The sequence below is a fragment of the Callithrix jacchus genome, chromosome 8 (genome assembly GCF_049354715.1).
Source record: "Callithrix jacchus isolate 240 chromosome 8, calJac240_pri, whole genome shotgun sequence".
NCBI classification, from domain to species: Eukaryota; Metazoa; Chordata; class Mammalia; order Primates; family Cebidae; genus Callithrix; species Callithrix jacchus.
This window is the reverse complement of record NC_133509.1, coordinates 137,849,269-137,869,998: the sequence shown is the minus strand read 5'-3', so window position 1 is coordinate 137,869,998 and position 20,730 is coordinate 137,849,269. Positions and strand designations below refer to the sequence as shown.

The window sequence follows — 20,730 nt, the reverse complement described above, 5'->3', positions numbered from 1 at the left end:
GTCTGGAGCCTGTTCAGCACAGGTGTGCAGATAGCTATGCCCGTGACACTGTGTGTGTGTGTGTAAGTAAATAATCCTCTGAATGAAAAAAATGTGAATTATTAAATAATTTCCTATCAGTAAGTCAGCTAACGTAAAGTTTGCATATAGTCAGTACACATAAAGGAACCAGTTTATTTCCTGTTTTGCCCAGATTCAAACAAGCTCGAGCGACAACTTGAGGACACCGTGGCGCTTCGCCAAGAGCGTGAAGACTCCACGCAGCGGCTGCGGGGGCTGGAGAAGCAGCACCGCATGGTCCGGCAGGAGAAGGAGGAGCTGCACAAGGTAGGTGCTCGGTTTGGGGTGAGAAGGGCTTACGGGACTTAGCAGCGTTTAACAAGTTCAAGTTCATGCAGATGATGGGGGAGCTCTTGGGATTCCTGCCCATGGGCTGTCCCTGCCACATGCAGGACACCAGGACCAAGCCTGACCCCGGGGCCCCTGCACACCTGTCTGCCTGCTGCCCAGCCCTTCGTCAGCTGGCAGAGCTCGGCTCGCAGTGGCAGGTGCCTTCCATCCCCTCGCCCGCGGCAGGCAACCACCTCACCGTCAGCATCTCCAGTCTCCACATCAGACCCACTGAGAAAGCAACACCCACTGCATTCTGAAGCTAGGAAAGATGTCCAGAGGGCATGGTGGCCATGGCGATGCCAGGGCCCCCCCTTCTCTCCACCAGGCCTCTACTCTTAGAAGGGATCCCTTAGTAACGACAGGGAACGCAGCAGAGACCCTGTGTTAAAATCTGGGTGATTTCCCCCCATAATTCCTTTATAAATTGGAATTTTTAGTAAGATACAGGAAACTCTTATGCTCAGATGCCAGCTTATTGGTAACACAATTATATACATGTTTTCTAAAATACACCCATTTATATATGTTGTCCCTAAACCTGTAGTCTGATCTGTTCCCCAACGTGCCAGATTTAAAATTCACATTGTTTCCTAAGATGATCTGTGTTGTGGTCCACCTGAGTGACTTCTGTAGCAGTGCAGTGCGGCGTGGGGCCTGTGGCATCTCATTGCTTGACAGGGTCACAGTACCCGCCAGCGGGCCCAGAGAGGTCTGGGGAGGCCTCCCTCAGCCTGTGAGAGCCGACCTGCCAGCTTGCTCGAGGTCTTGTCACTTCCGTCTCAGACCAGCAGGCATGACAGTGACTGAACTGCCAGTTAGTTGACCAGATTGGCTGGAGGGAGGTCAGGGTCATCAGCCTGGCGAGTGCTGAGACTGGGGGCAGCGGAGGGAGGTCAGGGTCATCAGCCTGGCGAGTGCTGAGACTGGGGGCAGCAGAGGGAGGTCAGGGTCATCAGCCTGGCGAGTGCTGAGACTGGGGGCAGCGGAGGGAGGTCAGGGTCATCAGCCTGGCGAGTGCTGAGACTGGGGGCAGCATGGCGAGTGCTGAGATTGGGTGGTCAGTACGGCTGACCTCATGGTAATTCCCGCTTGTGGCTCTTCGCTCAGAGTGACAGCCAGCACCTGCACATCAGTGTCTAGTGAAGAGCAGGCTGTCCAGTGATTGTTTTTATACAGTTCTTCACTTGGACTTAACCTTCAGCACTTCGTGTGTATGTGTTCTTTTCTGATTTTGCTTATGTTTAACTAACTAGATTGAGGGTCCAAATGCTTCATTCAGCTTTGCAGCTGTGTAGGTGGCATTGGGCAGAGGCTGGCATTGCGATCCCGGCGTCCGTCTGTAGGCAGGCTGCCCACGTGGTTGTGGGTTTTTTCCCCCCCAGATGGAGTTTTGCTCTTGTTGCCTAGGCTGAAGTGCGATGGCGCGATCTCTGCTCACTGCAGCCTCTGCCTCCTGGTTCAAGCGATTCTCCTGCCTCAGTCTCACGAGTAGTTGGGATTACAGGCACCTGCCACCATGACCAGCTAATTTTTTGTATTTTTAGTAGAGACAGTGTTTCACCATATTGGCCAGGCTGGTCTCTAACTCCTGACCTGAGGTGATCCGCCCACCTCGGCCTCTCAAAATTCTGTCTGGGATTACAGGTGTGAGCCATCGCGCCCAGCCTGTGGGGTCTTTCTTGGTGTGGAGTTGGTGCGCAGCAGCTGAGCCCAGGTGGCCTTCCCATTGCCTGTGTGGCTGGAGTGAGACAGAGCACAGATCTTTTTCCAGGCACGGGATTTCTCAGATCTGTGGCTCTAATCTGTAACCAGCATTGGCTGTTGATTTTGACTCATTACAGTGGAAGACTGAAACTCCAGCCTTCTAAGCCTTTGTTAAGCAAACGTAAAACATCTGTGATTGTTTTGGTTCAGCAACTTGTTGAAGCCTCGGAGAGGTTGAAATCCCAGGCCAAAGAACTCAGAGATGCCCATCAGCAGCGAAAGCTGGCCCTGCAGGAGTTTTCGGAGCTGAACGAGCGCATGGCTGAGCTCCGCTCCCAGAAGCAGAAGGTGTCGCGGCAGCTGCGGGACAAGGAGGAGGAGATGGAGGTGGCCATGCAGAAGGTGGACACAATGCGGCAGGAGATGCGGAGGTCCGAGAAGCTCAGGAAAGAGGTAGTGTTGGGATGGCTCAGGCTGGTACTGACTAGACTCGCTGTGACTTTAATAAAATGTCTTTGAAGTCTTGGGCTGTCTGATGACAATCACTGTAAAAGGGGTCAGGAATTTTCTGTGGAGCCCAGTAAGTTGATCGACCAAGCATTTATTTTGTTTTTTTTTGTTTTTGTTCTTGTTTGACATGGACTTTTGCTCTTGTTGCCCAGACTGGCGTGCAGTGGCACGATCTCTGCTCTCTGCAACCTCCACCTCCCGGGTTCAAGCGATTCTCCTGCCTCAGCCTCCTGAGTAGCTGGGATTACACCCTGCCTGCCTTTTTTTTTTTTTTTTTTTTTTTTTTGTATTTTTAGTAGAGATGGGATTTCACTATGTTAACCAGAATACTCTTCATCTCCCCATGTCGTGATCAACCTGCCAGAGTGCGGGGATTATAGGCCTGAGCCACTGCACACAGCCTTTTCTTTATTTATTATTTTTGGAGACAGAATCTAGCTCTGTCACCCAGGCTGGAGTGCAGTGGTGCAGTCTCGGCTCACTGCAGTCTCTGCCTCCTGGATTCCAGTGATTCTCCTGCCTCAGCCTCCCGAGTAGCTGGGATTCCAGGCATGTGCTACCACACCCAGGTAATTTTTGTATTTTTAGTAGAGACGAGGGGTTTCACCGTGTCGGCCAGGCTGGTCTCAAACTCCTGACTTCAAGGGATCAGCCCACCTCTGCCTTCGGAAGTGCTAGGATTACAGGCGTGAGCCACCATGCCTGGCCTTGATCAGCTGAGCGTTTATTTTGTTATTCTCATCTCTCAGTACCTATTGGTGAAATTACAGTAAGGCTTTTGGTGCTGATTGTTTTAAATGCCCTTATAAGTAAACAGGGTGTTTATGCTGTACTGTGATGTGGCCTGGCTTATGTGAGTAAGACACCTGTAGTCCACACAGGGAAGGTGGCAATAGAAAGGCAAATCCAGAGCAGAGCACGGGGCTCATGGCTGGAATCCCAGCACTGTGGGAGGCGCCAAGATGGCTGGATCGTTGAGCTCAGGAGTTTGAGACCAGACTGAGCAACATGGCGAAAACCCCATCTCTAACAAAAAATTAGCTGGATATGGTGGCGGGCGCCTGTAATCCCTGCTACTCAGAAGGCTGAGGTGGGAGAATTACTTGAGCCCAGGAGGTGGAGGCTGTAGTGAGCCGAGATTATACCACTGCATTCCAGCCTGGAATGAGTGAGACCTCCTCTCAAAAAATGCATCTATATGAAAGGCAGATCACAGCCGAGCACACTTCGGGCACTTGCTTAGGTGAGCACTTCTGAGGTGTCTTGGCCTCGGCACTCCTCCGCAGTCTTGGAATGATTACATCCTCAAAGAACGTTCTTACGTAGGCTGCAGCTCTGAACACGCACCATGGCAGAAATTAAAACAGAATTTTGTTAATACAGTGAAAATCCATTTTATGTTAACATAAGTAACGTGTTTAATGGAAAGTATTTCCTTAAAAATTTGGCAAGGAGAATGGCATTTTTTACATTTTGTGAGCTTTTCCTTAATACCTGGCTGAGGAGAAGCCACCTGAGTTCTCATGGCTGTGTCTTCAATCTAGTTTTGTTGTGCTGTTCTGGATAAAGTACGTGAAGACATCCTGGCTCCCACAGATAGCTCATAGGAAAAGAAGGGCCTTACACACCCCTGACAACGTCTCAGGACCCCAGGGGTTTTCAGCCGCACTTCGAGAACTGCTGCCCTACGTATTCTGATTGTTCCACTGTTAATAGGTGGCACATTTTAACCAGTGCTTAGTTTAGAACTCTATTACAATTTCCTTGGTAAGTCCCATGAATGAGAAGGCCTGACGGCACATGCTCCTGTCCTTTCAAGTTCAGGGCTCTTAGTTATTTAGCCACAGAGGACCTGTTTGTCGTCTCCTTACACAGTCTGTTTTGCAACCTAAATATATTTGTAGTTATGCCTGGGATTTGCCCTCCAGTGGTCTGGGCACAGGCAGAGGGGAAGCGGGCTTGGCTCAGGAGCGCATTGTCGAAGCTGGTGCAGGCACGCAGGGTCTGGGCACAGGCAGAGGGGAAGCGGGCTTGGCTCAGGAGCGCGTTGTCGAAGCTGGTGCAGGCACGCAGGGTCTGGGCACAGGCAGAGGGGAGCGGGCTTGGCCCAGGAGCACATTGTCGAAGCTGGTGCAGGCACGCGGGGTCTGGGCACAGGCAGAGGGGAAGCGGGCTTGGCTCAGGAGCGCGTTGTCGAAGCTGGTGCAGGCACGCGGGGTCTGGGCACAGGCAGAGGGGAGCGGGCTTGGCCCAGGAGCACGTTGTCGAAGCTGGTGCAGGCACACAGGGTCTGGGCACAGGCAGAGGGGAGCGGGCTTGGCCCAGGAGCACGTTGTCGAAGCTGGTGCAGGCACGTGGACTTGCTGTTCTGCTTGCTCTTTTTGTGCGTGTTTGAAGTGACCCATTTAATAAATGAATCCGTGTTCTACAGATACCAGAAGTACTTGCTTTCACAAATCAGTGAAATTTAAATTTCAAGAAACATATCCTTTCTTGAAATTTAATCTCAAAGTATCAATTTAAGGTAGAATTGGACATTGTTTTATTACTAACCACCCCTCCCAGTTGAACCCTGAGGTGTATTTCTCAGACTTCACTTTGTGATAAGATTTGATGAAGGGCGAACACTTGCAGAGCTCTTTCGAGGTCTTGTTCTCGCAGGGGTCCTGTGGGTGAAGCTCTGACTTGGTGAGGTGGAGCTCGCCTTGTGTTAATAGGAAGCGGATCTTCCTTTGTAGTTGGAAGCTCAGCTGGACGATGCTGTTGCCCAGGCCTCCAAGGAGCGTAAGCTTCGCGAGCACAGTGAGAACTTCTCCAAGCAAATGGAAAGCGAGCTGGAGGCCCTCAAGGTAGTGCTGGGCGGCGGGGATCTCCACCCTCACCTCAGAGGGACGCTCATCTTTGCGGACGCCATCACGTGGAAGTCACCTTGTGTGATGTGTGGTCTGAGCTTCACGTCACCCAAGGCTGCTCAGACAAGCCCCACACGCGGAGACGGGGCATGGCCCCTGCCTTCCCGACTGCTTTTATTTTTAAAGGCCAAGTGTATTTTTTTCCTTCGTTATATAAAAGTTTCAGGCAGCCCACAGTAAGTCCTAGAAAACTGGTATCTAATCAGCGCGTTTCCTGCTCCAGCCTGGTCAGGTCATAGCCTTCTTCACATCGTGGCACTCTAAACCCCATGCAGGTGAATTTTGGAAAAGCTTCTTACAGCCCATGACCTGCTACCTACTGGGGAAGAGACAGGCTGGCCATCAGTCAGGACCCACTGGTGGGGCTGGAGGGTGGCAGGGAGGCCGTGGAGGGCAGGAGAGGGGAAGGCCACAGCGGCCGAGTGGGCAGGGGGCCAGGGGGCTCTCCTTGGCAGCATAGCGTGGCGTGGGTCTCCTCATGTGTGAGGTGCATGTGATGGGTCTGTCCTCTCCCTTTGCCTCAGTGATCGGCAGCTCATCCTCTGGCCCATGGGCCTGAGTTGCTATTCCTCTCTGGCAGCTTGGCTTGGCTGGATCTCACGTGGTGCCTAAGTCTCTCTGCCCCTTTCTGAGCCCTCGAGTCTCCTCTCCTGTGGCACAGCAGGCAGAGTGAGCTTGGCAGACCAAAGCTGGAGCACAGTCCTGCAGCCAGGGCATCCATGGCTCCACAGCTGTCCAGCAGCTGCCTTCCTGCCCGCTGCAGCCCTGCAGTGCCTCTCCCCCCACTCCCTGCCCCACCACTCCAGACACACTGGCCTCTCTGCGTGCTGTGAGCACAGCCAGCATGTCCCACCTCACTCCAGCCTGTGCCCTTGTTCTTTGCCCCTAGCGTGACACCTCACTCAACAGGCCGGTGCCTCACAGATGCCACCCTGGCCATTCGGGCACCCCCTCTGCTCCCTATATCCCGGCCAGGGTGTAGAGCTTCTCCGCCCCTTTACTGGTTTGTTGTCAGTCCTACCAACCCCGTGAGAGCAGAGACCTCAATGTCACCTGGGTCACAAGGGGACCAAGCCCAGAGTCAGCCCTCAGAAGGATGCTGCAGGTGTGATGAACAGAGTATGGGGCAGGGCTTCGGGGGTCCCAGGCAGACCTGGGCACATCCCTCTGCAAGGCTGTCTCCTGCTGTGACCGCCTAGAATCTGGATCACGTTAACCAGGTTAGCTCTGCCATCCGTGTAGTCCAGGCACACAGATGGTCCTTGGGAAGGTGTCTGCACTTGCTGGGGATGAACTGACAGTGTGGCCCTAGAGGACACAGAGATTCGTCAGCTTATTTTAACCTTTATCTTCAGATGAAGCAAGGCGGCCGGGGACCAGGTGCCACTTCAGAGCACCAGCAAGAGATTTCCAAAATAAAATCCGAGCTGGAGAAGAAAGTTTTATTTTATGAAGAGGAATTGGTCAGACGTGAGGCCTCCCATGTGCTAGAAGTGAAAAATGTGAAGAAGGAGGTGCATGATTCAGAAAGCCACCAGCTGGCCCTGCAGAAAGAAATCTTGATGCTAAAAGATAAGTTAGAAAAGTCGAAACGAGAACGGTAGGTTTTCGTGAGCTCCTCAGTGCAGAAAATGAAAGCTGATGCCCACACCGTAGAGATGAATGTTAGTGAAGTTAACGAGCTTTTAAAACCGCTTCTCGCTCACCTTGGCAGGCGTAACGAGGTGGAGGAGGCGGTAGGCACAGTAAAAGATAAGTACGAACGAGAGCGAGCGATGCTGTTTGATGAGAACAAGAAGGTGACCGCGGAAAACGAGAAGGTAACCCACGGTACCTGAGTTAGCACTTCGTATGGAAGTTGTCATTAAAAAAAACTTTTATTACCAATGTTTGTGGGTACATAGTAGGTATACATGTCTTGGGGGGGCTATAATGTCTTCATTAATGAGCCTTGGAAGTTTGGTGTCTTTTTACAGTGCAGTCATGTGCCTTATAACAACACGTCTGTCAGTGACAGACCGTGGATACCACAGGGGTCCCACGCAATCATAATACTGTGCTTTGCCTCTACCTCTTGTGTTTAGATACAGAGATACTTCGCATTGTGTGACAGCCGCTGGCAGCGTCCCACACAGCAACATGGCATGCAGGCTCGCGGCCAGGAAGTGACGGGCTGCGCCATGGGCCTGGTGTGCGGCGGCCACATGCACAAGGACATGTTTTCTTGCTGTTTTACCGCATGTGACTGTTTTAATTTTTTTTTTTTTTTAATGAGACGGAGTTTCGCTCCTGTTACCCAGGCTGGAGTGCAGTGGTGTGATCTCGGCTCACCACAACCTCCGCCTCCTGAGTTCAGGCAATTCTCCCGCCTCAGCCTCCTGAGTAGCTGGGATTACAGGCACGCGCCACCATGCCCAGCTAATTTTTTGTATTTTTAGTAGAGACGGGGTTTCACCATGTTGACCAGGATGGTCTCGATTTCTTGACCTCATGAGCAACCGCGCCCGGCCTGTTTTAATTTTTGAATGAAGTAATATGTTTGGTCTTTTAAGTAGGATATTTATATTTAGCGAAAAGGTGCCAATTACCTGAAGTCACTAGCTCCATCAGTTTAGGTTTAGATTTGAATTGAAACATGACTTAAGTGAGATACAATGAAAAAATCCGTATCATGAAGTTAGTTTGGAAAAATCTCATGACGATTAAAGAAAACTTTTAAAGTCTTCAAAAGAACTTGTGTTAGTGCCAGCACAGTTAAAGGATGCCCGATTAACAAGTTCTGTGGTGAAATTGTTCCGTTTCAGCTCTGTTCCTTTGTGGATAAACTCACAGCTCAAAATAGACAGCTGGAGGATGAGCTGCAGGATCTGGCAGCCAAGAAGGAGTCGGTGGCCCACTGGGAAGCTCAGATTGCGGAAATCATCCAGTGGTACGTGCGCAGCCCCGTTCACAGCCGTGAAGCTGCTCCCTGCTCACCCCACAAGGCCTGCCCCGCCTCTGCTGCCTGATCCTATGCTCCATGCCAGGTCGTGCCTCTCAGCCTGGGGTGCAGGTCTCACTTCTGTTCCCCAGAATTTCTCATGTCTGGGGCAGTGGTTCTGCTGGACTAGAGGTAGAAACATGTCCCTACCAACCCACTGAAGGACTTGGGGCAAGTCGTTCACACCCCTCGTTCTCAGAGATGTGGGAAGCAGAGCCCTCCCGAAGCGGCTGCACTGGCACCAGGGAGACGGATGGGGCAAGCTGGGAACTGGCCCTCCACTCCTAAGGGGTGAAGCTGTAATTTAAAAAAAAAATTTTTTATTTTTTTTTTTTGTGGGGGTCTTGGAAGTTGGGTGTCTTTTTAAACTGTAGTCACAGTGTGCCATGTAATGACGCTTCCATCGATGAGAGACCTCATATGCAGCAGAGGGCGCTTTGGCTCACACCACACTGTGTCACCGTGTCCTGAGGAAGGGGGAACGTCCCCTTCTTGTTTGGTGTCTGGCTGATGGCCATGCTTCATGAGACAGGACATCTGCTTCCTCCTCCAGGGTCAGCGACGAGAAAGATGCCCGGGGCTACCTTCAAGCTCTTGCTTCCAAGATGACCGAAGAGCTCGAGGCTTTGAGGAGTTCTAGTCTGGGGTCAAGAACACTGGTAGGTTTTGTGCAGTGCCTGCGTTCCACTTACCGAATAATCCATTAATGGTTTTATTTTAAGGATGAATGTGACATTTAAGTGCTGTTCAGGAAATTACAGGGATGCAAGAGACCTCTGTGCAACCGGTTCCCCAATTTAAGGAGCACCAGCGCTGGCCAGCTGTCAGCTCATCATAGCTTCTTCTCTCAGTGGTATTCATTCATTTAGCAGATACTGAGTACTGAGCTCTACTGTGACATCTCAAATTAAGACTGGATTCTGCCCTCAGAGAACAGCCTTGATTTATTAATTGTATTGGTTCATTTCGTGATCTGTGTATTTTTTTTTTTTATTGCATTTTAGGTTTTGGGGTACATGTGAAATCTGTGTATTTTCTTTTTTTTCCCCCCCCAAGACAGAGTCTCGCTCTGTCACCTAGGCTGGAGGGTAGCGGCTTGATCTCGGCTCAGTGCAGCCTCTGCCTCCCGGGTTCAAGTGAATCCCCCGCCTCAGCCTCCCAAGTTGCTGGGATAACAGGCATGCGCCATCATGTCCAGCTAATTTTTATATTTTAGTAGAGACAGAGTTTTGCTGTGTTGGCCAGGCTGGTCTCAAACTCCTGACCTCAGGTGATTTGCGTGCCTCAGCCTCCCAGAGTACTGGGATGACAGGTGTGAGCCACCATGCCCAGCCTTCCTCTGTCCCTTTTCTTCTCTTTACTGTTATAGATGGAAAATGAAGAATTCTCAGTTGTGTTCAGTGAAAGGTTTGTTTGTTTGTTTAATAAAAAAATCAAGATGGCATCTCTGGACTTCTTTCATACCTCTTGAAAGCTGATGTCCTACACGGGGCAACTCGTAAGAAAACAGAGGGATGACGTCCATGGACTGGCTTATTCCACTGTTGCTTCATCCTGTCATTTTAGTCTTTTTGTTTTTTAATCACAGGAATGTGAAATGACATAATTCCCAGGATTGTGAAATAGCAAAATGTTTCAAGTTATGAGGAAAAGATAAACAAATCCTATGATGTACCTTAGGTTTGTAAAAGGGTCCAGGGCCCAGTGGACCCATGTAGAAATTGCACTATAGAGGCTGGGCACGGTGGCTCACGCCTGTAATCTCAGCACTTTGGGGGCCAGGGCGGGCAGATCACAATGTCAGGAGTTCAGGATTAGCCTGGCCAACACGGTGAAACCACATCTCTACTAAAAATACAATTAGCCAGGCATGGCGGCACATACCTGTAATCCTAGCTACTCGGGAGGCTGAGGTAGGAGAATTGCTTGAACCCGGGATGCAGAGGTTGCGGTGAGCCGAGGTCATGCCATTGTACACCAGCCTGGACAACAAGAGAGAAACTCTGTCTCAAAAAAAAAAAAAAAAGAAAAGAAAAAAATTGCACTACAAAATCAGTTTTATTCTTCTAAAAAATAAAGTAAATGTTATTTTCTCCAAGATTTCTGAGGAAGAGTAAAAGTCATAAAATATCAAAACTAAAACTGGTTCTGAGGCACCTAGACAATTTAAAGTTAATAGCTAAATGAAGTAGTAATGGCTTCAGATTAGACAAAGATCACTTACTTATTAACATTAATTTAACGCATAGATAATTGCAAATGCATTTTTAACGCTGTAACCATGTCTTCAGGATCCGCTGTGGAAGGTGCGCCGCAGCCAGAAGCTGGACATGTCCGCGAGGCTGGAGCTGCAGTCGGCCCTGGAAGCAGAGATCCGGGCCAAGCAGCTTGTCCAGGAGGAGCTGAGGAAGGTCAAGGATGCCAACCTCACCTTGGAAAGGTACCTGGTGCTGGGGTCTAACTCTGAATAAGTGTGGGGTCTGTGTGGCCCTGAGCCAGCCTAGCCTCTCAGGCTCTGACGTACCTCACCTGGAAAATCGGGGCTGCGGTGCTTGCTGGAGCCTTGGGAGGCAGCAAGTCGGGTTTCCCTGCAGGAGCCTGAAGAGTGGGCCGTTCTGCTCTGAGGAGGCAGCCATGCGGGTGCAGAGCCTCGCCTGCCGCAGGGGTGCACGGTGCGGTGCAAGCAGTGTTTTCACAGTAGTGGGCCCGTGTGCCCCCATGCTGGGTAGCGAGACTCATACACTCTACAGGAGCCACTCTCACTACGTGGTCACCTCAGTGCCTCTCCATTCACTAACTCAGACTTGTTCCTTTTAAGCTAATATGAATATTTTAAAACAGAGGTTGAAGATGACATTCTCACTTGAAATTTTTCCCTAACTCCAAGCAGTAATGAGAGTGCCATTTTCACACAGCAGTAAATTCAGTCAGTATTCGCTGAGAGTCTACTCTTGCAGGTCCTGCTTTACATGTTCAGGATACGATAATGAGCATCAGTTTCATGAAAACCAGGCCAGCTCTGCTGTGCCAGGAAGCGGGTGAGGACCTGGGAGGGACAGTGCCTCTAACAGAGTCACCAAGTCCCAAATCCTATCAGTTTGGGGCTAACAAAATTAATAGCAATAGGTATCAGTTAGCTGGACTTTCTTTGTACCAGGAACTGCTGCTGTAAGACTGTTCTATTAAATCCTGTAACCCTCCCACAGCCCAGTAGGGTAGGCACCCTGGTTACCGCATTCACACACAACGAGACTCAGGTGCAGGTGCATGGAGGCAAGGTGATGTGCCCACTGTCACCCCACCGATGAGTGGAATGGCACTCATTGACACCTGCAAACCGCATCCCTCCTGGCCAGGTGCTCCCCACGGCAGTCTGACTTTCTCTGGCCCTTCACAAAGTCACTGGGTTGCAAGGCTGGCTGCGCGGTGGTGTTGGTGCTGTTTGGTGCAGCCACCATCCTGCCAGTTATGGGAAAAGACATTGACTTTCCCATCAGGCTGATGGCTGAGCGGCCTGGGCCCTGTGTCCTTGAAGAACAGAGGACTCACCTGGAAAGGAGATGAGGAAGGTCAGAACTCCGTTAGGCCTTCATGAGGCATGCCTCCCTAAGCCATGACTTTTAAATCCCTGTTTGAATGTTTATATTTGAAATACTCATACTGTCCGTAGTGTTTGCGATAGAAAGGCCCAGCATGAGCTGCTGTGTTCTGAAAAGTCCCAGGTGCTGGGGAGAAACCCTGGCCCCATCGTCCTGACCTGTCCCAAATCAGCTCATAGATAGCCTCTTCTCAGTGCACTTAAAGCCGTTCATTTTTTTATTTTAGTAAACTAAAGGATTCCGAAGCCAAAAACAGAGAATTATTAGAAGAAATGGAAATTTTGAAGAAAAAGATGGAAGAAAAATTCAGAGCAGATACTGGTAAATTAATGTCATGTGATTCTGCATTATTTGAATATAAGTGTTTTTCAGATGAATGGTTTTATTTTCTTTTTGATTAAATCGTTATTTTAGTTACATAAAATAAAGAATTCCAAAACTCAACATTTTCAGACAGCATCTTCAAAAGATATTTTCCCCAAAGGTAGCCATTGTTTTTGGTTTATCCTTCCTTTTTTTTTTTTTGGAGACAGAAACTTGCTCTGTCACCCAGGCTGGAGCACAGTAGCACGATCTCGGCTCACTGCCACCACTGCATCCCAGGTTCAAGCGATTCTCCTGCCTCAGCCTCCTGAGTAACTGGGATTACAGGCGCCCGCCACCACCATGCCTGGCTAATTTTTCTGCTTTTAGTAGAGATGGGGTTTTGCCATGTTGGCCAGGCTGGTCTGCAACTCCTGATCTCAGGTGATCCACCCACCTCGGCTTCCCAAAGTGCTGGGATTACAGATGTGAGCCATCGTGCCTGGCCTATCCTTCTTTTATCTTGAAAGCATATGGAAAATACATATCTAAGCACACAATTTGTGTCCCCTGATGACATGAAAGGCATCATTCTGTGCTGGGGAGGCCACCTAGCCCCCTTTTGAAGCTGCACCGTGCACTGCCTTGGGCTGGCCGGCGGCCTCTGGGATGGGTTATTCCCTGGCCTTTGCTGCCATAGAAGGTGCTGCCAGGAGTGACTGCATGGATGGAACACTTCCATTTTTGTCAGTGTATTTTGGAATAGAGTTCTAGAAGTGGGATTGCCAGGGCAGAGGGCAAACACGCCTGTACACTTGTGCTCAGCACTGACAGACAGGCCTCCAGAGGCTGTGCACTGACGCTCCTCCCACCTGCATGAGGGATTGCTGCCCCACAGCCGGCCCACAAAGGATGAGTTCAGACTTGGGATTTTTGCCTCCCTGAACAGGTGAGAAATTGCATCTCCGGATAGGTTTAACTTGCATATTTCTCATAAGCAAGATAGCACATCTTTTTATGTGTTTGAGGGACTTTTGTATTTTGTGAATGATAGATCTTTATTGTTTGCCCATTTGAAAAAATTCGGGTTGTTAGTCTTGCTAATTTCTAAAGCCTTTTGTATTTTAGGGGTTAGTGCCTTTTATTTGTGTTGTAAGCTGCAAATATCCTAGTTTCTCTTTGCCTTTGCTTATTCGTTTATTTATTTTTTTGCCAAATAAAAGTGGTTTTGCCATCTCTACTAAAAATACAAAAATTAGCTGAACTTAGTGGCGCATGCCTGTAGTCTCAGCTGCTTGGGAAGCTAAGGCAGGAGAATTGCTTCCATCTTGGAGGTGGAGGTTGCAGTAAGCTGAGCTCTTACCACTGCACTCCAGCCTGGGTGACAGAGCCAGATTCTGAGATTCCATCTCTCTCTTTTTTTTTTTTTTCCCAATTTTTTTGTGTGTCGAGTTCTCAGTCTTTCTCCTTTTTTGAGTCATAAGTAGGAGAAAATACACCTGACTCCCAGTTGTTGGAAGAATTCCCCATGCTTTCTTCCATGCTTTTTTCTCATGCTTGTGTGGTTTCATTCTTGATTCGTTGATTCAGGATCTCGCTGTGTTGCCCAGGCTGGAGTGCAGTAGCATGATCAGGGGCTCACTGCAGCCTCAACCTTCTGGGCTCATGTGATCCTCTCACCGCAGCCCCCTGAGTAGCTGGGACTACAGGCATGTGCCACCACACCTGGCCATTTTTCTTTTGTGACGGGGTTTCGCCATGTTTCCCAGGCTGGTCTTGATCTCCGCCTGGACTCAAGCAATCTGCTCACCTTGCCTCCCAAAGCGCTAGGATTACAGACTTGAGCCACCATGCCTGGCCTCACTTTTTAATTAGAATACTAATCCATTTGAAATTTACTCTGACAATCTGAGGAATATATCCAGTTTTATCTTTTGCCAAGGGCAAGCTACTTGTCCAGTACCAGTTATGAAGCTATATACGACTGTTGTTATGTACAGAATCACCATGGGCACTTGGATCTGTTTCTGGATTTTTACCCTGTTCCATTGTTCGTGGGCAAGAACCACTTGATTCTTGTTTTTGTTTTGTGTGTAGGGTTTTTTTTGTTTTGTGACAGGGTCTCACTCTGTCACCCAGGCTGGAGTGCAGTGGCACGTGCATCCTCAGTCTCCGCAGCTCCACAGGCACATGCCACCATGCCCAGCTAATTTTATTTATTTATGTCTTGTGGCAGTGAGGTCTCTCTGTGTTGCCCAGGCTGGTCTCAAACTCATGACCTCAAGCCATCCTCCCTTCTCGGCCCCCCAGAGTGCTGGGATGACAGGTGTGAGCCACTGCCCCGGGCCATGATTCTTATCATAGAGGCCTCACTGAATCTTCTTTAATACCTGGTGGTAGATCTCCTCCTCCACCCACCCCCAGCCCACCCACCCCTGCAGTTTTGGGTGTGTGTGTGTGTGTGTGTGTGTGTGTGTGTGTGTGTGTGACAGAGTCTAGCTCTATTGCCCAGGCTAGAGTGCAGTGGTGCTATCTTGGCTCACTGCAACCTCAGCCTCCCAAGTAGCTAGGATTATAGGCACCCACCACCACGCACGGCTAATTTTTGTATTTTTAGCAGAGATGGGGTTTCAGATGTTGGCCAGGCTGGTCTTTAACTCCTGACCTCAAGTGATCCACCCACCTCAGCCTCTCAAACTGCTGGGATTACAGGCATGAGCCACCATATCTGGCCCCTTGGTTACTTTTTCAGGTGAACTTTTTGATTCTTGTTCAGCTTTGGGGGAAAACCTGGTAGTTTAAGTTGGGTTCATGTTGGATGTATCAGTTACTTAAGGAGAATTGACATCCTGAAGACATTTGAGTCTTTCTGTCTGAAAATATTATGTCCACTTTAGTTTTCACCCTGAGTATTCTTTGTTTCTTCTTACAGGACTCAAACTTCCAGATTTTCAGGATTCCATTTTTGAGTATTTCAACACCGCTCCTCTTGCACATGACCTGACATTTAGAGTAAGTCATTGTTTTTTTTTAAGTGTCAGATGAGTTTATGATAAGTTAGAAATAGTGTAATATGATTTCACTACTCATGGGGCCACAAACACAACAGTAAATATACATTCAGTGTTTATCTCAGAGTTGTGCTAAGTACGTAACTGACCCACATGTCAGCCACCCACATTCAGTGCATAAGGTGGGAGGCATTCAAGATATTTGAGTTGTTCCCAGAAAAGCTTTCTCAACTCAAACTAAGTAGAAATTAGATTAAGAAACTGCTCAACATCTTTAGGGAGAAATCTACACAGGCCTCAGCTGTGTAGTGAGTATTTCAAATAAATATTTTAATACAAATTCTCACACTGGGCTGGGTGTGGTGGCTCATGCCTGTAATCCCAGCACTTTGGGAGGCCAAACTGGGAGGATCACTTGAGCCCAGGAGTTCAAGACCAGCCTGGGCAACATAGCGAGACCCCCACCTCTTAAAAAAAAATTTTTTTTTTTAATTCCCACACTAGAGTGAATAAAAATACATTAGTTGTGTTACCATCTGTGTAGCTATAGAGTTTGACATCAGAGATTGATGGGAAAGGTGGTTGGTGGAAACAGTCTGGCACGAGGTACCTCACTGAGACCCTGGCAAGGAAGCCAACCCCTCAGGCAGCCAGAGCCACTGGCCATCTACTCGGGAAGCAGCTGTTGAGGGAGGAGCCGACCCTGCTTCCTCCCTCGTGTGCTGCAGGTTCTTGGTGCCATTCCATGGAGGCAGGGCAGCCTTTCCTTCTCTCCTCAACCTGTAGGGATGCACCCTTGGCAGCAGCATGCGAAGCTCCCTGGAGTGGGAGAGCAGACCTCACTAATGCAACTCCTGATGCGGTGCAGGGTAGGGAGGTGGTTCTTGCCTTTGATTTAGAAAACTCCAACCCTGCAGGCGAGTGTGAAGGATGGGCTGCAAGTGTACATGTCCCTCCCCTGGGGTTTTGCTGCATTTGTTTTCTCTCTTTCATTGTAGAGACTCTTTTCCTCAGAAGTGTTTGAAAGTGAGTTGCAGGCATCAGTGACCCCAGCATACTTCAGTTATTTCCTAAGATAGGGGTGTTCTCCCACATAACCAGAGTCACTGTCATCAGGCATTCTGCACTGGTGCCGTGGGGCAGCCCATATCCAGATGCCCCTTGTCCTGGGAATGTCCTTTCCTGCTGGCTTTTCCTCCTCGTTCTGGATCCGCTTGGTGATCACGAATCGCATTTGGTCTTTTTTTTTTCCTTTAATCTAGAACAGTTCCCCCCTCTGTCCCCTCTTTTAGTGGTGCCTAGGCCAGTTGTCCTCCAGAATGTCCACTCTGGGTTTGCCTGATGTTTTGTCTTGATGAGATGTGGCTGAACCTTTTGGCACAGACTCTGCAGGAGTAGCTGTGCCCTTCTCTCGCACAGAGGCAGGCCTGCCCAGGGAGGGTGATGCTGAGTCTGATCTTTGGGTTGAGGTGGGGTTGGCTAGGGTTGCTGCCTGTGTGAGTAGGGGGCAGTCAGCAGTTGCCCATGTGGGCATCTGTCCGTAGCAGCCTCCCCTGGGGTGGGCTCTCAGCATCCTGGCCTGGGTCAGTCATTACAATACCCAAGCAGGCTTGCGTTGCTCACAGCAATTCCAGACACACCTCTTCACCTTCACTTGTCAAACTGTTGGTTTTATCAAATTGGCAATGCTTGTCTTTTCCCTGAAATCCTCAGTTTTGAAGAAGCAAATCTATTTAACCGGTAAGTGCCTGCCGGGTCTTTGATAAGCCTGTTTCTACACGAGTCATTGCCTCTCCCCGTTGCTGCGGCGAGGCATGAGGGATCAGAGAACCGGAGACACAGTGCTTGTTTGCCGAGTGGAGGCAGCCAGGAAAGCAGTAGCTTTCTGTAACGTTAAGAAAGTTAGAGAGCCCAGGAGAAAGTGAGTCTACAGCCAGTACTGTCCGTGAGTGAGTGAGTCAGCTGTGGACAGCAGGCAGCGGAGATGGAGACAGAGGTGACATCTCTCTGCCTCATTCTCTCCAGCCAGCACACCTGCCCTTGCTAATCTCTCCTTTTTTGTTGTTGTTTTTGAGACATAGTCTTATTCTGTTGCCCAGGCTGGAGTGCAGTGGTGCGATTTCAGCTTACCACAACCTCCACCTCCCGAGTTAAAGTGATTCTTGTGCCTCAGCCTCCCAAGTAGCTATAGCTGGGACTGCAGGCATGCGCCACCATGCCTGGCTAATTTTCTTTCTTTTTTTTTTTTTTTTTTTTTAAGTAGAGATGGGGTTCCTCCATATTAGCCAGGCTGATCTCAAACTCTTGACCTCAAGTGATCCACCCACCTTGGCCTTTCAAAGTGCGGGGATTGCAGGCTGCTACCATGCCTGGCCCATAGTTTATTTTTAAATTGTGATGTAAGCACACATAACATAAAACTTACCATCATAACCACTTTTTAGAGTCAGAGTTTCCCTCTGCTGCCCTGGCTGGAGTGCGGTGGTGCCATCATAGCTCACTGCAGCCTCAAACTCCTGGGCTCAAGGATTCTCCTGCCTCAGCCTCCTGAGTAGCCAACACTACAGGTACTTGCTGCCACATTCAGTTAATTTTTACATTTTTTTATAGAGATGAGGTCTTGCTATGTCGCCCAAACCGGTCTCGAACTCCTGACCTTCAGTGATCTGCCACCTCCGCCCCCCAAAGACCTGGGATTACGGGGATAAGCCACCGCCCCTGCTGGCTAATCCCTCTTTAATGCCTCTGTGATTTAAGAGGGAAGCCATTTATTGTTTAGTAGAAAAAGGCCTTTATCAGGGTCTGAGTCTGTTAGGAAGAGCTTCCAGACTCTTGAAAATTGTCTTTGAGAAGCTTCTTGTCCCACTCTGCCTGCATGAAACATGTTCTGCCACCAGGAATAAGTTGATGTGTCTTCATGCCAGTGTTCACGGGTGGGAAGTGATGTTCGTTCCTCCTGTCTCTTACCTCCAAGGACTCTCTCTCCACCTCGTCTGCATCTTCCCTGCTAGCCTTTTGGGAAGAAGTAAGTGGCTGCCAGTGCTGGCTTCCCGTGGCTTCCACCCTTTAGCGCACAGCCTCCTCAAAGCTCGTGTCACTTAATCTGCATCCCTCTCATTCATTAACCGACTAAATGAAACGAGTGGGGCTTTTCCAAGGCTACAATTAAATTACTTAATATTATTTTTCTCCTCATTTATCTAAAGATGGAACTGTAACTCACTTAACATACCTTATTTATGAGGCAGATTTGCTTACATTTTTAGCTTTGATAATCAGCCAGTTGAGCTAGCGTTTCCCTTGTGAATTTGCAGTACACAGTTGTGTGTGTGTTTTGTGTGTGTGCTACCGTCCCATCTGAATTTGGCTCCTTCCTCCGTGGCCTAATTAATTGCAACTGTTAGAAAATGTTTATCTGATTTGGTTCATTGGGATTCTGATGTGGAACACAAAATACAGCTGTAATCTGCTCTTTTAGGTACCTGCCCAGCCATGTCTCTGTCCTAGGACACTGTTGGCGCTCACACTTACTGCTAAGCATACCTACATGTGCGGCTGCGTAAACAGCAGCGGCCTTTGATGATAAACTGTTAGTTTCAGGAATACTCGTTAAAATAGAGTTGTTTTTAAGTGGTTTTAGAGTGTAGCTTTAGCTTCAAATAAATCACTGTGAAATTAGAACTCTTCATTTGTTTAAAAAAAAATTGCTTCCCTGTGTCATAACATTTTCAGGGAAATTGTTACTTCTGCTTATGGGCCCACTGGCCTCTGTTGATATTAGAATTTCTTCTTGATTCTTGAAATGAGATTAAGAAGCATTATTTAGCTAATTGATCCTTTTTTTCTTTTTCTTTTCTTTTTTTTTTTTTTTTTTTTTTTTTTTTTGAGACAGAGTCTCACTTTATTGCCCAGGCCGGAGTGCAATGGCTTGATCTTGGCTCACTGCAACCTCCGCCTCCTGGGTTCAAGCGATTCTCCTGCCTCAGCCTCCAGGGTAGCTGGGATTATGGGTGTGTGCTAGCATGCCCAGCTAGTTTTTATATTTTTAGTAGAGATGGGGTTTCACCATGTTGGCCAGGCTAGTCTCAAACTCCTGACCTCGGGTGATCCACCCACCTCAGCCCCACAAAGTGCCGGGATTACTGGCGTGCCCACCATGCCCATTCTGGCTAATTGATCTTAAGACAGCTAGGTTTAAGTGACACTACTTATGAATAAAGGTCAGGAAGGATTTGCGTTTCCAGGTCTTGCCCTTTCAGTGGCCCGAGCAAGGAGGCTACGGGAGGGATATGCTCAGGACTGTGTATTAGAGGCGTCTCCAGGCAAATTCTCACCTTGGGGGGTGATTGACTTGTCAGACTCTACCTGCCGACGTGGTCATCACTCCACAGAGGATGCCAAGGCCAGGGGTCCTCAGGGCAGGCCGGCCAGCTGGGGTGGAGCAGTGGTCCGTGAGGAGACCCAAGGGGTGATAGGATCCAGGAGTAAGAACCACTGGGACTGGCCGGGCACGGTGGCTCACGCCTGTAATCCCAGCACTTTGGGAGGCCGAGGCGGGTGGATCACGAGGTCAAGAGATCGAGACCATCCTGGTCAACATGGTGAAACCCCATCTCTACTAAAGATACAAAAAATTGTATCTTTAGTAGAGCGTGCCTGTAATCCCAGCTACTCAGGAGGCTGAGGCGGGAGAATTGCCTGAACGCAGAAGGCGGAGGTTGCAGTGAGCCGAGATCGCGCCATTGCACTCCAGCCTGGGTAACGAGCGAAACTCTGTCTTTAAAAAAAAAAGAACCACTGGGACCTCTGGGTCAGGCAGAATGAGCTTTGATTTGTAAAGAACTTGTAAGTAGAGTCTGGATCCTGTAGCATATGTCCTTTCACCCCACTCTTTCTTTCTTGGTTCTCACAGACCAGCTCAGCTAGTGAACAAGAAGCACAAGCTCCGAAGCCAGAAGCGTCCCCGTTGATATCTGCAGCTGCATCAGAGCAGCAGGAGGTGAGCCAGCCTTGCCCTGGTGATGCTCCCACCTGGGGTCTGCCCTCGTGTCCAGGTGAGCAGACGCCACTCACCTGGTCCCTGCGTAACAGCTTGCAGCGAGGGCTTCTGCCCAGGTGCTCAAGCCCACCTTTCATTTTGAGAATTCACTGTCATCCCTCCCCTAGACGAGGGAGGCTTTGGCATCAGATGTTTCAACATTGTAGCAAAATAAAAATGCAGAACTATTCACTGGTAACACATTCTTGAGAGAAGTGCACCCCGTGGGGCAGGTGTCTCAGCCGAGCTGAGCTGGGCCGACACTCACCTGTCCTGCTTG

The 20,730-nt window shown here is 49.2% G+C and overlaps 1 protein-coding gene across 19 annotated transcripts in view; it reads left to right on the top strand.

Moving 5' to 3' along the window:
• The window catches only part of CDC42BPB (CDC42 binding protein kinase beta), a 116,273-nt gene that overhangs the window by 75,075 nt on the left and 20,468 nt on the right, over positions 1-20,730 (top strand). For 4 of the 19 annotated variants that reach the window (XR_013521609.1, XR_004730193.3, XM_035261579.3 and 1 more), the window contains exons 12-23: positions 194-327; positions 2,308-2,550; positions 5,346-5,459; positions 6,875-7,119; positions 7,234-7,339; positions 8,324-8,448; positions 9,053-9,158; positions 10,791-10,939; positions 12,325-12,419; positions 15,334-15,413; positions 18,387-18,437; positions 20,325-20,411. Coding sequence is in view for 12 of the 19 variants with exons in the window: in XM_035261579.3 (XP_035117470.1) it covers positions 194-327; positions 2,308-2,550; positions 5,346-5,459; positions 6,875-7,119; positions 7,234-7,339; positions 8,324-8,448; positions 9,053-9,158; positions 10,791-10,939; positions 12,325-12,419; positions 15,334-15,413; positions 18,387-18,437; positions 20,325-20,411 (1,535 nt within the window). In the remaining 7 variants the exon portion in view is untranslated. The remainder of the gene's footprint in view (positions 1-193; positions 328-2,307; positions 2,551-5,345; positions 5,460-6,874; positions 7,120-7,233; positions 7,340-8,323; positions 8,449-9,052; positions 9,159-10,790; positions 10,940-12,324; positions 12,420-15,333; positions 15,414-18,386; positions 18,438-20,324; positions 20,412-20,730) is intronic. The other 15 variants (XR_013521612.1, XR_013521608.1, XM_054240386.2 and 12 more) reach the window with 6 other exon arrangements.